General features: G+C 43.7%; 1 protein-coding gene across 1 annotated transcript; it reads right to left on the bottom strand.

The window, feature by feature from the left end:
- Positions 1 to 5,565: 5,565 nt before the first annotated feature.
- On the bottom strand, positions 5,566 to 13,815 carry PLAU (plasminogen activator, urokinase). The gene is made up of 11 exons (XM_054071738.1): positions 13,606 to 13,815; positions 12,060 to 12,164; positions 10,903 to 10,957; positions 10,625 to 10,729; positions 10,084 to 10,249; positions 9,677 to 9,762; positions 9,381 to 9,570; positions 8,610 to 8,764; positions 8,308 to 8,448; positions 7,616 to 7,764; positions 5,566 to 6,764 (listed from the first exon to the last, which is right to left on the bottom strand). Exons 2-11 carry the CDS (start codon positions 12,117 to 12,119, stop codon positions 6,570 to 6,572), a joined length of 1,302 nt encoding a protein of 433 aa, XP_053927713.1. The 5' UTR covers positions 12,120 to 12,164; positions 13,606 to 13,815; the 3' UTR covers positions 5,566 to 6,569.
- Positions 13,816 to 15,658: the final 1,843 nt, after the last annotated feature.

The following is a 15,658-nucleotide window of genomic DNA, read 5'->3' as shown; positions in this document are numbered from 1 at the left end:
AAGGATTGATCACACCCAGAGGGCTCCGGCTTGAAACACACTGAGGTAATCCATGCATCTGATGCCAAGTTGTTACGTACAAACTACTCTCCAGTTATTCAGCAGAAAAATAACGTATCTGCTATCCCATGGAGGATAATAATTTTACCCTCCTGCCAGTTACACGTATTATTCATTGGAAATATTGTGCCCAATGGGACATGGAAGCAATTAATTTGATTCTAGTTTTGTCTGGAATATAATTTTGTTAAGAGTCACTGAAAAGTTTGCTCTAAACTTTTTATTGTTATCATCTATCATTAAGAGGTTTGTCTTTAATTGTTAGCTCAGAAATCCAGACCATTTGCTTTCATTGGAGCTTTTTTTTAAAAGCTGGTTTTTAAAAAGACAGCTAAATTGTGTCATACAGCGTCTGAAATCCCCTGTGGTGTCTGAATTTCAAGAAGTCATCTTCATGTTCACTTATTTCAAAATAGAACAAGGAACCCAATATTAGATGATTTCTCAAAATCTCTTCCAGTTGCATTGCAAGAGCCCAAATCAACTGGTTTATTTCTATCTAAATTGTTTTGAAAAATTCTGGTGGAAGAGGTTCAGTGCCACACGATATCATTTGTTGTTGTGCTTCACTGCTCTTACCAGTAAAGTAATTTCTTAACACATCCATTCAGTTTCCTGTCCTGCACCCAGGCTCATTTCTTCTCACCCTTCCTCCTGTAGGCACAGAGGACACTTTATTCCCTTCCCTGCTGCAGCCTCTTCTCCTTTGAAGAAAATATCCTGAGTAGATTTTGCTTCTCTGGATAAAATAACCCAAATACATCCACTCTTTTCTCCTTGTCATGTTTTGGACCGTGGATCATTGTTGTGTCCTCATCAAGAATAATGATGCTCAAAACAAGACCCAGCTGAGTGTCTGGCTGGTCCCCAGGTTTATGAACCTGTTGTATGTGTCAGCATGTTTACATTTTTGTATTCAATGCTGTCAACTTAAATCCATCTTGTGGTCTGCTCTGCCTTCTGGATCTGCTTTAATACCCGTTGTCACTCTTCTACATCTGTGTAGCTGGTTATTCCTGTTTGTCTTTATTATCTTGGTCGCTTCTGATAACTCTGGTTGAAGCTTGCTCTGAGTTCTGTTTGGGTCCTTTTATACTTGTGGTCCTTCCCAGCTTCAAGGATCATGAGTGTGTCCTACTCAACAGACTCAGCCCAAACTGGAATTAGCAAACAGGTCAGCTGTAGCTGTGGAACAGGACACAGGAAGGGAGCATACTGCTCATTTGGGTCTGCATATTTTCATGCTTGCCTTGTGGATCTACATCTCAGTTTACTGTTCATGAAGTTCACAGCACTTGTTCCATAAGTTTTTTGCATTTTCACTTCTTAAAGTTCCACTTCCTTCACATGCCAACAGGTCAAACAGCACAATTCAACTTCTGCACAGAGTGCCCCTTTGTGTAATGGTGTGGAGTGATATGGATCTGGAAAGGGTATACCAGACAAAAATCCGAACCCTGGGTTGCTCCTTAATGAACGTGTTGTTTCAAGTACATCACTTGCTTTTTTCACTTAGGCTTGAGTATTGAAACTTCAGATTACAAGCTTGGTGAATGCAGAAAGGTTTGATTCTCTTGTCAAGGATGAGCTCTGTTCTCATTTGCCCCAAAGCAAGTGCTCTAATTAAGTGTCAGAAGTAAGCCCAGGCTCGGTGACCAAATAGTCATATTGCTCTGTCTTACTCCAGGTTTCAATGTGCACAAATAAAATCCTCCCACGTTTACAGTTCCACATGGAAGTGGTGTAACAGATGCAACAAAAAGGTGACTACATATTATGTTTCACCATAACTTAGTTTCTTTGAAACAGATTATATTTTTAAGTGCTTTGAGTCAGATTTTAGTTCCATTTCCACAAAGAAAGCTTCAGCTATATCAGGTAAAGCAGTCTGTCCATTCAGGATGCATCATTTTCTTTTAAAAGATGGCAGGTTAAACTGGCTTCCTATGCTCTGGACACATCAGATATCACTTTGTGTTCATTGCTTAATGTGTTTCTTCTGTGGAAGTACTGAAGATAAGCAGCGACTTTAATTCATATTAGTTATGCTCCCAAGACTTCTGAGAGTAGGGTCTCTTCTCTTTGCTGATCGCCTACCTGTTGGCTGTTTCTCAGTGCTTGCTGGACTCTCATTCTGCTCCTTCTTGTTGCCTGCCATGTACCTGAAATCAAGGAATGATGTGCTTAAGTAAGAGCAGGTTTATGATACCAGGATTTCCCTTCCATCTATGCCAGTACCCACCAGATACCTAACATCTTCCAAAAAAGTCCTCTGTGTAGTATTTCTCCTATGCTGCAGTGGTGTTTGCCAAGCTTCATGTACAGTTCTTTAGGCTCTTTGTCTTCATCCTTACCAGCACGATGACCCAGATCATCCTCTGCTTGCTCTCTGTAAGGAGGAAAAGAAAGCTTTTCCTGTGAATTCTGCTGCAGGAAGAGGAAGTTCTGCAAAACAGTGCTCTCATCTGCTTTTCTTTTCCCAGCCTCTGATATCTAACTAGCCAGATGATACTGTCATTGTGGGGCCAAGTCCTGCAGGGCACATTGGAAGAAAGCATATGAAGTATTACAGCAGCCAAAGTAGAGATGTATGTGCACTGTATGTTTGTTTGAAGAGTTCATTTTTGTTGGGGCAGTTTATCTAACAGAAACTAAAGAACAAATAAGATCACGCACCCAAAACAACATCATTTTGGGGAGGGACTGTTCATAAAGGCTTGTAGTGATAGGACTAAAGGCAATGGGTATAAACTGGAGAGGGGCGGATTTAGGCTAGATGTTAGGAAGAATTTCTTCACCACGAGAGTGGTGAGGCACTGGCACAGGTTGCCCAGGGAAGTTGTGGCTGTCCTGTCCCTGGAGGTGTTCAAGGCCAGGTTGGATGGGGCCTTGGGCAGCCTGATCTAGTGGGAGTTGTCCCTGCCCATCGCAGGGCGTTGGAACTAGATGATCTTTAAGGTCCCTTCCAACCTAAACTATTCTATGATTTGATGATTCTAAATTTCTTCTGCTCACAAGACTCTCTAATCAGACTTTTTTTCCAGAGCTTCCTAAATTTCAAAATGAGATCTAAATGCAAATTTTGTTTACTGCTCCTTTTTCATTCTTACTTATATTCTTAATGATGGGAATAAGCTGAAATTTAAGTTGTATTGCCTTTATTCATGGAAAAAGCCCATAGAAATCAATGACAAATGTGCCATTCATTACAGTGGTAATAACATGCGATCGCTCTGGAGGTATTTGTATCCTCCACCTATTGGAAGGCTCTTGATTTTATTACTCTGATAAATATTTACATGAAAGAAATACAAAACTGAAAAAGCTGTAGTATCCCAAAAGCCATAATTAAAACACAGTATATTTTTGTCTATAATTATGTTACCATTGCTTACTTTGTGCCAAGAGTATTCTCTGCTGACACTGGTCAGGTTGTCCTGTTAGTTATTGCCTAGAAAAGCAGGGAGGAGGTGCCTTCCTGCTTCTCTTGCACAGGCTCCAGTCTCACAGAAGGGCCCCAACTTGTTCTCTAGAAACGATGCAATTTTAATTTCCTGCACAGACTTTAAGCAGCAGTCCACAAACAGAATGCTTTAGCCAAATAACTCTACCACACACAGTGGTAACCTCTGCTAATAAACTGTTTGCAGATCCCAACCACAAATTGTGTTGCCACACAGTTCACAACCCAGTATTGCCTGTAATCACTGCGTGTTTCAGTGGTGCTTGCTGTCTCTGTATGGAGTGGGATGCCAGCATGTTACTCACAGTGCATTCACAGGGTTGTCAGCTCTCCCGCCCCTGACAAATCCTGTCCAGGCCTCCCCTACTCAGGGAGGTACTCTCCCACCTGGTTTGAAGCAGAGAAATTGAAGCATAAATACATGTGACTTAACAATAACAATAACTGCTGGAAGCAGTCCAGATGTTATATGATGCAGTCTTCAATCTAAAGGTTAAGGCTCCATTAAGATTCTTATTCCTACCATTCCATCACCAATGTGCAAGGTTCAGGTGCCCAGGCTACAATAAGCTACCAGAGGTAGCCTGCTTATCACAAACTCGTGTCCTTTTTTGAAAGAGAGAACTTAGTTTATTCAGGTCCCCTTGATTTTTTGAAGGACTGGGATAGTTGAATCTGTACCTGAGCAACTCTGCATTCAGAGTTGCCTTGCTAGGAAGTGAAGACATCAGTCAGTTACAATGAGGTGAGTTTATCTAGATCACCTCTATTTGATTTGAAAAAAAAAAAAAAAAAAGGAAAAGAAAGTTTTTCTTTCTTCGGAGATTTTTTACGTTCTCTGGTGTATGTAACATGACAAAAACTCACTTGACTTGAGTACTTCTTAAGGAGAGTGAATTCTGCTCATTTGTAGTCTGAGCATTACTTGTAGGTCACAACAAATTTCTTGCTCAACACTTCCTCAAACTGTTTCCGAAATGTGTAGTTGTCCGTCGTTAAGCAGGCAGTGACTGAGACCAAAAGGCTTGTACAAGAGCTCCATCAGGAATGGCTACACAGACACATCTAAGCTTTTTTCCTGAACTCCTAGATGAACTCTAATGAGAAAGGGAACATTAATATGGTCTGATCTACAGAAATCAGTGACATGTTGCCAGCAGTCCTGTAAGCTGACCCCAAATTCTGCCTCTGTGAGAGGAGGGGAATAACTAACAAAGAATTTGGGCACTAACTTTTCTAAAAATAGGCCAAGAAAATGGCAAGCCAAATTGCTATCTGGGATCTTCTGACCAGTAATACTGGAGTCTTCCTGGTTCCCTGTGTTATTAGTTTAGAATGGATAGGACGATGAACTTCAGAATTTAGGCTACTAACTTATTCCATAATGGCCATTTCAGTGTAGGAAGTCATTTAATGCTTGGCTGGCTATTACTAGGGTACGTGCAAGCGTTTTGCTTCCACAATTACAAGTAGCACACAAATCTATAGCAGCTTGATGCTGGGACGCAAATTGCTCTGTTTGCTATAAACACTGTTAATTTCACTGTCTCCAGTGAGTCTCATCTTAGAGCCTCCTTAAAAGAAACAAAATCAAAGCAGACAGCACATGCTCTCTAATACTGTGAAGTGAGGCTGGGATCTCACACTGTTCTCTTAATCACCCTAAAGAGAAGACCTTAAGGATAGTTTCTGCCTATGTTGTTTCTCCAGCAGAAGAGTCTCTCCTCAGCAAGAGCTTAGAGTTTGTGACATGTTTTCCAGAATTAGAGATGCAGTGAGCTTTGAGTATTTCTTTATTTCTAGCACTCTCCTGTGAATTCTGTTCACCTTAGACTCTCTGTCTTGCTACTGCACTCAGTTTTCTACACCAGAGTAAAAGATATTCAATATGCATGAAATGCATCTACTAAAGAACTAGTTCAAACATTTACGTTTTACCCGGAGACTTGACATTTCAGGTTAGAACTCACTAACAGCAGCTGTCTTTGAATCATACCCTTCCCTTTTCAAGGGAAGAGGAATAAACCCTTAAGAATAACAAGGATTTTTAATGATATTTTAATATCCATAATACAAACAATAAGTTAAAACACAGTAAAAATAATTAAATAAAGCCCGAGGTTCCAGCCCTCATACAAATAATTCAAATATATAAAATAAAGACAAGTTTAAAAATAAAACCAGCATAAGTCTTAGGACAAATGAAGTAGTTTCCACATAGTATAATTACATGAATGGAAATTAAGTTATGACTTTGGACAAGTGCAGCATTCACTGGGTTCCAAGTCCTTACGTCCTCTGCTGGGTACGCAGGTACATGTAGAGAGGCTGCACAATCAGACTTTAAGGGACCCAGACATCTTTAGATGTGTCCTAGTACTCCATCAGGTTTCAAATTTGCCTCCTTGCTGCACAGTTCTTAAATGGAATGCATTAAGAGTTTGTACTGCTGACCCAGCTACAGGTACCATCCTTAAGATTTTACTGCCTGTAGCAATGAACCCTGCACACCAAGCACTGTCACAGTCTAAGCAGACTTCAGTCCTTCTTCAAGAAGCAGGGACAATGCTGATGCATTTTCTTTCACTTTGCGATGCAGAGCCCAATCACCCTCTCAGGACTACTCTTAACAGGTTCAGTTTCTCAGATTTGAATCTTAGCGTTGTTCCGTGTGATGAGGAAAGATTTCAGTTTCAGGCCATGTATAAAATGAATACTTGAGTTAAATAAGTTAAAACTTTACTAATAATTCCAGACCAAATGCTGGTTCATAAATAAAGTGGACAGATAACTTGATATGCCTAGTGTCATGCATGGGAATGCTCATTTAAATGTTAAATATTTTAGCTTCCCATGAAGTGGTTTTCAGGTAATTCAGAGTACTAAGATAATACAGTAACTGCCTCTCTGCCTCAGGAACACCGACATGAGTGGCTGACCACATGGGCATTTGAAAGGAATGCCTCATGATATTCAGGACTTCAGTGTCCTGGCATCAGCCTAGGCTTAAACCCTGTTTTGAATCCAGATGTCAAAAAAAGAAAAGTCACTTTGGCTCAGGGAGAAAACGACTCTTGGCCATGACCCCATTCATAACGTAGTCAATCCAGTTAAGGTACCGAGTAACTCTGGTGTAAACGCCAGGCTTGTTTTCTTTTGCACAGCCATCTCCCCAGCTGACAATCCCATAAAGCGTCATCCTGCCATTGTGCTCACAGACCATGGGGCCACCAGAATCACCCTGGCAATGCAAAGAGAACAGATTAGGCCATTTTCTGCATAATAGGGAGCCTATGATTGTTTTTCTGGAGTGAGACAAGCTCGCAAATACCTATCAGCTAAAGTTTCGATTTTTGAGAACACTGCACAGATGGACAAGAGGACTCATTGTCTGCTGTGACTCAGACACAGTCTGTACAGTAAGGAATGTTCCAGTTCCCCCCTAGTAGGGCACAGAGGGAATAGTGACCTTGCATTCACCACTCCATCCTAAGTTTATAATCACAGCTCTCAGGCCAGTAATAGAAGGTCAAAGCCATTATGCCCAGTTTTCATAATGGAATCAATTGTCTCCCTCTCCATAAGGTACTTTTACAACAAGGACAACACTTGCTCTTTAGTGGCTCATATGGCCAACGTGCCCACAGAGGGTGCAGGAAGCAATCTTAGGTTTGAGGTATCTGTGGAGAGGCTCAGTGCCTTCTGATAGCTTGCCTTTCATCCCTTTGCAGAGCTATAGTTCATGTGAAGAAAGCACAAGCTGAGACTAGAATAGCTGCTCTGTATTCCTCTGATGCACATCTGCCAGCCATCGCTTGAATAGGTGGTAAATCAGACCTTGGGGGATAACAAGGGCTAAGACACTGCACGTTTTGCTCCTACAAAGGAGAGGATGGGCTGGAGTAACACCTGACTCTAGGTCCCACCCTTCTTCCATGTGTCTGGCCACACTACAGGTCAAATCCACTAAACATACTAAATTCCTGCTACACCAGGAGAGGCTGACTCATAGAATTAGGAGATGCCACTAGCTGATCCATTCAGTGTACATGAATTTCAAGTGGTTTATAAGATAAACCAAACCAGTTTTACCTTGCATGCATCAGTCATCCACGTGGGGTCTCCAGCACAGACCATGTTGTCAGTAATTCTGATACTGTCATAGTATTCATATTTGCATTTTTTCTGTGACATTAGGTTTACAGTGGCTGACATCAGTCTTTGAGCATAGAATATGTCATCTGCAAACAAAAGATAAGTTAACCATTTTCCCATTTCAAGACCAAAGAACCCCACCAAATGCATAACGCACAGTTTGAACATTTAAGACAGTATAACAACTATTCCAGATCCGACTGAGGCTCCTATTTCCAGCTTATGCAGCATTGGTTTACTTTTACTGTTAACAAATAAGTCAGGAAGAGGAAAAAAAAAAGAAGTATTCCAAATGCAAATTATAAAGTTTGGTTTTTAGAGAGAGACTCTCAAGTTAATGAAGGAAATTATGCACAAGCAATCGTTTGTAAATCCTCCAACACAGCTTTACTTTTTTCTGCTCCTCACTACATTGGGAATCTTAGCTTACTTTGCATGGTTGACAAGTGCAAGTAGCATCAAATAGGGAATGCCATGGACAACTAGAGAAGATGATAGCAAAGATCATCTTTCAGAGATGCACATGGAGTACATAAAAATTAGAAAGGATTCATGCTGATCATGATTTAAAACCATCCAGGTCCCACACTGTGTAAGTAAAACTTAGGAAAGAAAAGTCATCCACTTACAAAAGTCTTGTTTGCCATAACCAGCTATCTCACACCGGGTGTTGTCTTCTAAGTTAAGGTTCCTCTCTGGCAAGCAGACTGTCCTGACATATCTTGATTCAACTGCACACTGTCCAGAAGCTGTCCTTATCCTTAGCAAGGCTAAGAAACAAGTCAGAGAAGATCATTAGATTTGTAAAGCAGGTTTTCCCCTGAAGCTCTCTGAGAATAGGAGTAACAGGTACAGTTAATGGGAATAGCTGCAATTGCATTTAACTTGGGTTACAGATAGTTTTGAGAGGTCATGTTAAGATGACACTTACCAATGTCATTCTCATTGCCACCCGTGTCATCTGTAAAGTCAGGGTGCAAGATTATATCATCGACCATGAATGCTTGTTCATTATCATCAGTAACATTCAGTATGGACTTTCCAAGGAAGACTTTGTACATGAATTTGTTTGGAGGTCTTTTTGACCTGAGGGAGAGTAAAGAGATTCATGAAGATGATCAGTTTTGAAGAGTGAGGTCAACAGTTTAGATCAAGTCCCAGCTCTGTTTTGTATTTACTCCAATGCTGACAGAAAAAGCAAAGTTTAGTCAGCTTTGAGAGCCGATCCAGTATTCTAAAAGAATCACCCTGATTTTCCATTTGAAGGGATTAAGGTACATGTGCAGGCATTTTGATATGCACACCTAACCAGCCGCTGTGAATGCCAAGCATTGGCAATGAGAGCCCCCCTGAAGGATGTCAGGAGGCATCCACAGGAAGGCGCAGCTCAACAGCTCATCACCTTTCAGCACCACTTTTCAGGTTGTTTTTTTTTTTTCAACTGAGATAAAAATGAAACCCTGAGCTCCAATTTAGGTTAAATTGTTTAAGTTGCATAATCCACCAAAACGTTTGCGTCTTGCTAGCTCATTCTGCTAGACTTGGACTGCCAGAGGCTTTAGTGTTTATGGCTGCTCTTGTTTTACTCAATCAAAAGAACATTCTCACTCTAGGATGTTCTGAAAGGTTGCTCATGAGCACCGCACAAAGAAATCAGTCAAAGAACGTTGCAGATGAAAAGGATGCAGAGCTGTCAACTTACGGAGTACTGAAGCAGTGAGCTGCTGTAAGTACCCAGCAGGGGTCAATGAGGCTGCCGCCGCACAGGAAGTGGTCTGTGCCCCTTATAGTCTGAAAGATGCCAGCTACCCAAGGCTGAGACTCAACCTCTGCCTGGCTTCCTCCTACAACCTTGAAGTACTTGCTGATGCTCCTTTGGCCGCATGCATTACCTATGAAAGAAAAAGCTTTGTTCAGATATTCTCACAGCTAAGCACCAACCCTGTGCCCACAACACCAAAAAAAAAGCCCACAACACCAAAAGCCAATGTTACTTACCACACTTCTCTATGTTGCAGGGTGTTTCTTGAATGGCGAATCCCTTTTTGGTATAACACCAGGGCCTGTTCCTTCCATTTGGGTTTCTAGGAGATAAAGGAAGCGTTCTTTTCATAAAGCCTTCAAGTATCTTAGAATTCTAACTGTCCTGAAGTGGCCCAAAGCCTTCTGTTTCAAGATATGCCAGAGAACATAATTAACAACTGACTATTACTGCTGCATTCAGAGAGTTTTGCAGCACAATGAGCTTCAGTGGTGACAACTCCTGACACTTCAGAGTGTCACATTCAAAATATTTTTGGTCAAAATTCATCTCTAATATTCTGTTATTTTTTACAACCATCACTTGAGGCACTTATGGGGCTGATGACCGTAGAAGTCACCCCAAAGAGTGATGCTTTTCTCACCTGCAGTAGCTGTGCTTGCCTAGTCCAAGGTGCAAAGCATTCGGCACAAGGGCATGGTAGGCAGTCCTCCTGACTACTGAGGGAAGGTCCCATGGCAGACATTCATCTTCTGTTGCCATTCCCCTGTAGTTCTCTCCATTCTCAGTGTAGCACGTGCTCTCAGTGTCTGAGAACATAAATATTTCATTAGCAGTGTGTTTGAGTTTATAATTATTCTGAGACAAAAATAATCAGTATGGAACCTTGGAATGAGAAAAGTCCATGCATTACAGGTGATGCAAAATCTCTACTGATTTTATGTTCTTAATTGTGTTCTACATGAATTAAGCACCAAGAATCTTACACTTAAAGTATGCCTATTGCTTCTCTGATAGTTTCAGTGTACTTCACAATAGAATCAATTCTTCTACTGCTTCTGAACACTACCCAACAAGTTCTTTTCCTACAAACTAAAACATTTGCATTTCATATTCATTATTTGCCTATCGTTTTATGTCTTTTCAATCAATTTAGTTAGTATTAAGAAAGATAGATACTCTACCTAGCTCACAGTGAATCCCAGTGTATCCTTCTGGGCACACGCAACGATTAATTCTGCTAAAGAGGTAATAGCTGATGCAGGTTCCTCCATTCAAACAGTGGCATTCTGCAAGGGAAAGACATGACTAATCAGAGGAAAAACATTTGTATGGGGAAGAGAAATGTAGTTGCAAAGTACATCTTAGGTGTTTAAGCATCAATAAGAGTCTTCTGGTATGAAGATATAATTGCAGGTTAACAAGTTCTTTTTAGGTTCAAGTAGAACAGGCAGATACTTACCCTTGTGATCTGATTTGTGTTTGTATGGATGCTTGTAGTGCCTCTTGCTGTAAACCTAAGGGAAAGGAAGAAAGGTTTTTAAGGAAACAGCTTCTTTTATGTGGTTTGATTATTTCTTATGCACACAAGAGCTATTTCCTACCGCACAGCTTCAACAGTTTAGTGTTTTGCGTGGAGTTACCAGCTGAACCTGCTCTGTGGAATCTGGATGTGAATTAAATGTGAAACTCCACTTGAGCAAAAGCATGATGGGAAGACTAAAAACTCTACACAGCATTAAAAGAAATCCCACCAGTCTGCTCCACTGCACCAGGCCAACACCACATTTATTTCTGCTTTAAGGACCCAAGAAGCTCTTGATGATCAGTGTCCCTAAAATAGGGAAGGAAACTTCTCCCCACTCCACCAAGCAGCACAGCAAAGATGCAATGTTCTGCAGCTGCCTCCTCCAGCTAGGTGACCATGATGCTTCACATTAGTGACGTGATTTATAGTAGTAGATTTATAAGACAATAGATGCTTGCCCTGTACTTCAGGTCCTGCCTCTGCTTTGCAGGCTGGATATCTCTCACTCCAAGGAATTAAATAAGATTAGGCTTTTAGTACACCTTTACCACCAGCCAAGTGAGCTTGCCTAAGTAAAACAAGTAGTGGTAGCAGTGTAATTCCATAATGTTCGTGGTTAGCTCTCTGCAGAGAGCTATCAACTGTTCTACAAGCTGAGAGTCAAAAACATTCAAATTCATCTCTGTTGCTCCTATTTTAGCAACACACTTTCAAGCAGGGTAGGTGTAAATTTAGTTCAGGCCCCATACCCATCTCCATGAAAGACTAGTGAGCTCTTGGTACTCAGTGTCCAGGTCTAAATTGCATTAAAAGAAAACCAGAAAGGCTAGATGTCTTGGTTATTGCAAGATGTCTCACTGCTTGAATGCTAGCAGGCATCTTGGAGCGGTGGAGCAGAATAGGAAGAAAATCCACAGGGTTCAAAACCACATTTCTTGGAGGTACATGTGCAGCAGGGGTATGTACACATGCAAAGGCAGCAGAAAGGAGAATTCAAGCCCAAAACCTCCCGCATTACCCAAAGCAGAAGCATAATCTAAACCAGAAGTGGTTCCAAGTCACTCCCTCCCCTCATTTATTTCAAAACTTACAGACTCCAGTCCCGTGACAAGTGTGCCCAGAGTTACTGTGAGGAAGATGAGTAACTTCATGGTGTTAATCCTCTTGGTTCCTCTTCTATCTGTAGTATTTCAGTTCTGAAAACAAAAGAGGAACTGGGTGTCATACTGGAGCTTGCAGCATCACCTCTCTGGTTTCTTTTGCCTCCAGCTGGTTTCAGAATAAGGCACAACACAACTGACAGAAGAACCGAGCACTGACTTGCTGCAGGATACCCACTTAGTTCCCTAAAGTGGAGATTGAAACAATCTTTTTTTTGCACATTTAGCAACACAGACAGGGTTTTTAGAGTTTAACGAGGCAGAGAAAGGCAAACTGGAAAAAACAATGCTCAGTTTCTGCCACATGGACTGACAGAGTCAGAAATCGGCAGATGTGTTTCCTTACTGTCCATCTGTCTGTACCTATTTAACGGGTTATCGCCGCCTTGCAATAAGAGCACTGCACACCCACATTTTGATTATGGGAGAGCTCCTTTTTCATTGCCTCCATAGGTGCTGACTGCAGCTTGTTGGCACTTGGCACTTGCATGAGCCTGTCCACCTCACCGAGTGCCTCTGACCACTCTTGCAAGCCCAGTCTGGATGTTACTTTCCTTATTTACACTGCCTGAGAGGCTGAGAACACGTTCTGTCTTGACTTCTGAGATGCAGCTGGGCCTGGTAGCCAAGCACAAACAGCAATCTTCCCCAGCGAAAGAACTTGCTAGTAAAAGCAATGGGGGGAGATAGCTGTAAGGTACCAACATGCCTCTTCTATTAGCTGCAATGCAAATAATGGGATTTTTTAAGTGCCATCAGCTCTGGAAAACTGGAAAGCTTGGGTTTTAAGATTCCTTGGGCATCTTAGTTCTATTTACATCGGCCAGCAGTGCAGCAGGAGGGGGCATGCAGAACTGAGCCGGAGCTGAAGACACACTCCACACTTGATTCCGAGGTTTCTACATTAGATGAGTTGGGAACTGCCTGCAAATACGTGGAAAGCATCTTTCAGTTTGGATTTACTCAGGAGAAACACAGTGCAAGCACCCTAAAAGCTGTTCAGCGGTGTGACCCAGAGATGGGGAATGGAGAAGACCCCTGGATTCAGCCAAAAAAAGCTGACACGATCCAAACCAGAGCACTAACGTAATGCACCTTTTCCTTGTAATTGGGTTTAATAATGCAGGAAAGGCAATCACCTCGGTACCCGGGCACACACTTCTTGGACCCATTGTGCTTTCAGCATGAATAATGCTTAAGGGAAAGTAAGAAGATTACTTTCAACATATTCTGCAGCTGAACAAACTGTCTGTCATTTGTTACACCGAGTTTCTCAGGTCCACCCCTCGCATCACGGACAGCAGCGCTGCTGGGATCCTGGGAAAACCAGGATTCCCTGCATCCTGCAGAACACCTCGCGCTGTAGGAACACCGCACCCCACTGCTGTCATTTAAAGAGCAAACGGTTTAATTCCGCCGGACTCGCCAGGCTGCTTGGCCCTGCGCTCGCTGTCCGGGTTCCACGGCGGACACTTACCGGCGCTGGGGCCCCGCACTGGGGCGGGCGGGCGCGACAAGGGCCGCTGCGGGTGCGGGCTATAAAGGTCACGCCGGTGCGGGGCGGGCGGGCACAGGAGCTGCTGGCGATGCTGCCGCTGATGCTGTTGCAGCTGCTGGCGGTGGTGGTGGTGCTGCAGCTGGTACCGGTGCGGGCGGGCACAGGTCCCACTGCGGATGCTGCAGCTGCTCGCGGTGCCGGAGTGGCGCGGGCGAGCGCAGTTAAAGCCGCGCCGCCGCGGGGCGGTGCCGATTCGGGGCCGCCTCCCGGTCCCGGGGCCGCCCCGGCGCGGAGCAGCGAGCGCGGGGGTGACTCAGGGGGGAATTCTGAAGGGTGGCTGCTGGTTTCGGGGGCCCGAGGCGGGCGCGGGCTACTCTGCGAGCCGGGATCCCTAAGGGGGTCCGCGCATCCCTGCATCGCCCCGCAGATTCGGAGCGACTTTGGAATAGGGGTAGGGGTAACAAAGTGGGGAGAGCGGCTTGTGCGGAAAGGTGCCAGGAGACAGAGCCAGCATGGTGGGTTTGACCCTTGTGCTGCTGCCAGAGCCAGGGAAGAGCTAGGGATGCTCATACAAAAAGTAGTTACTGTTACAAAAAGTGGGATAATTTGATTCAAGCTAAAGTACAGTCCATTCAAGTAACCCTATTTTTGGAAAGTTAGACACAATGGCCCTAGAGCAGTATGTTTTTCTTTGGCATGTTTTCCTGTAGCATGTTCTTCTATAGCATGCTTTCATTCAAACAGTGTTTTTTCAGACGCTGTTCGTTCTTTGGTGGTTATAACGTCCTGTGTTCAGCATGATCTGTGCTGAGCAGAGGTGTCTTTTGCGATCACCTCTGTTTGCTGCCTTTCCCCATCTCCAATGCAAGGTCAGAGCTGGAGCCAAAGCTCCAAATTAGCCAGAGATTTGACTGTTGTCAAGTTCATAATGACATTAAAATGAGTCCTTGGAAAGCAACAGAATACGCACAAGATTTTGGGGAAAATTTATATACATGTATGTGAGTGGGGAACCCACTCTGTCCCAGCTCTTGTCTGGCTACACACGATCAATAGAGATTGCTGCCTTGCGTGCCCAAGCCTGATAGAGGGTGCTTGCTTCCTACAGCTCCAAACTGACTCTTATAGAGTTGATTTGCCGGCATTTTTGGTATCAATGTACTAATTAATAGATGGTTAATCAGCTGACGGAGGTGAGGGTCACACACAGCCCGCTGGGAGGGGGTGTTGGGCCGGGATGTCTGCGAGATTCAGGGAGCTGAGCTGCCTTCGGCTGAGCTCTGGACCTCGGGGAGCGGGTCCTGTGCCGGCGCGACTCTCACGGGACAGCGGGGGCACGGCGGGTCTAGGGGAGGCCACGGGGGTGATGCGAGGGCTGGAGCGCCTCCCATACGAGGACAGGCTGAGAGAGTTGGCGTTGTTCAGCCTGGAGAAGGCTCTGGGGAGACCTTAGAGCAGCTTCCAGTACTGAAAGGGCTCCAGGAAAACTGGGGAGGGACTCTTGATAAGGGAGTGCAGGGATAGGATGAAGGGGAATAGTTTTGAGCTGAAAGAGGGGAGATTGAGATTTTAGGAAGAAATGTTTTCCTGTGAGAGTGGGGAGGCACTGGCACAGGTTGCCCAGAGAAGCCGTGCCTTCACCACCCCTGCAGGTGTTCAAGGCCAGGCTGGACAGGGCTTTGAGCAGCCTGATCCAGTGGGAGGTGTCCCTGCTCACGGCAGGGTCAGGGTCTGGAACTGAGTGGTCTTAGAGGTCCCTTTCAACCCAGAGCATTCCACGATTCTATGAACTCATCTTCTCTAAAGCTACTTACATCTCCCTTGCCTCAAGCAGTATTCTGCTCCTGAAAAATTGGTCATGGTGCTCCCACAAGTTCTTTATTGCGAAGAAATATTCAAAGTGTGGTCATTTCAAAAGATGTGGATGGAGACATGAACTGACAGACAACTATCTAAGAATGTGAGTCCACCAACGTAGTCTTTCCTACCTGGCCAAATGTGATGTTTCACGTTATGCTGTGATGCTGCAACA

The sequence above is a fragment of the Cuculus canorus genome, chromosome 7 (assembly GCF_017976375.1).
Source record: "Cuculus canorus isolate bCucCan1 chromosome 7, bCucCan1.pri, whole genome shotgun sequence".
Lineage (NCBI taxonomy): Eukaryota > Metazoa > Chordata > Aves > Cuculiformes > Cuculidae > Cuculus > Cuculus canorus.
This window is presented reverse-complemented; position numbering and strand designations above follow the sequence as displayed.

Coding starts and splice junctions, on each gene's coding strand:
- PLAU (XM_054071738.1), bottom strand. CDS start 12,119: ATGAAGTTACTCATCTTCCTCACAGTAACTCTGGGCACACTTGTCACG. Junction 10,958..12,059: donor TTGTCACGGGACTGGAGTCT/GTAAGTTTTGAA, acceptor CCTTTCCCTTAG/GTTTACAGCAAGAGGCACTA. Junction 6,765..7,615: donor GGATGACTGATGCATGCAAG/GTAAAACTGGTT, acceptor TTGCATTGCCAG/GGTGATTCTGGTGGCCCCAT.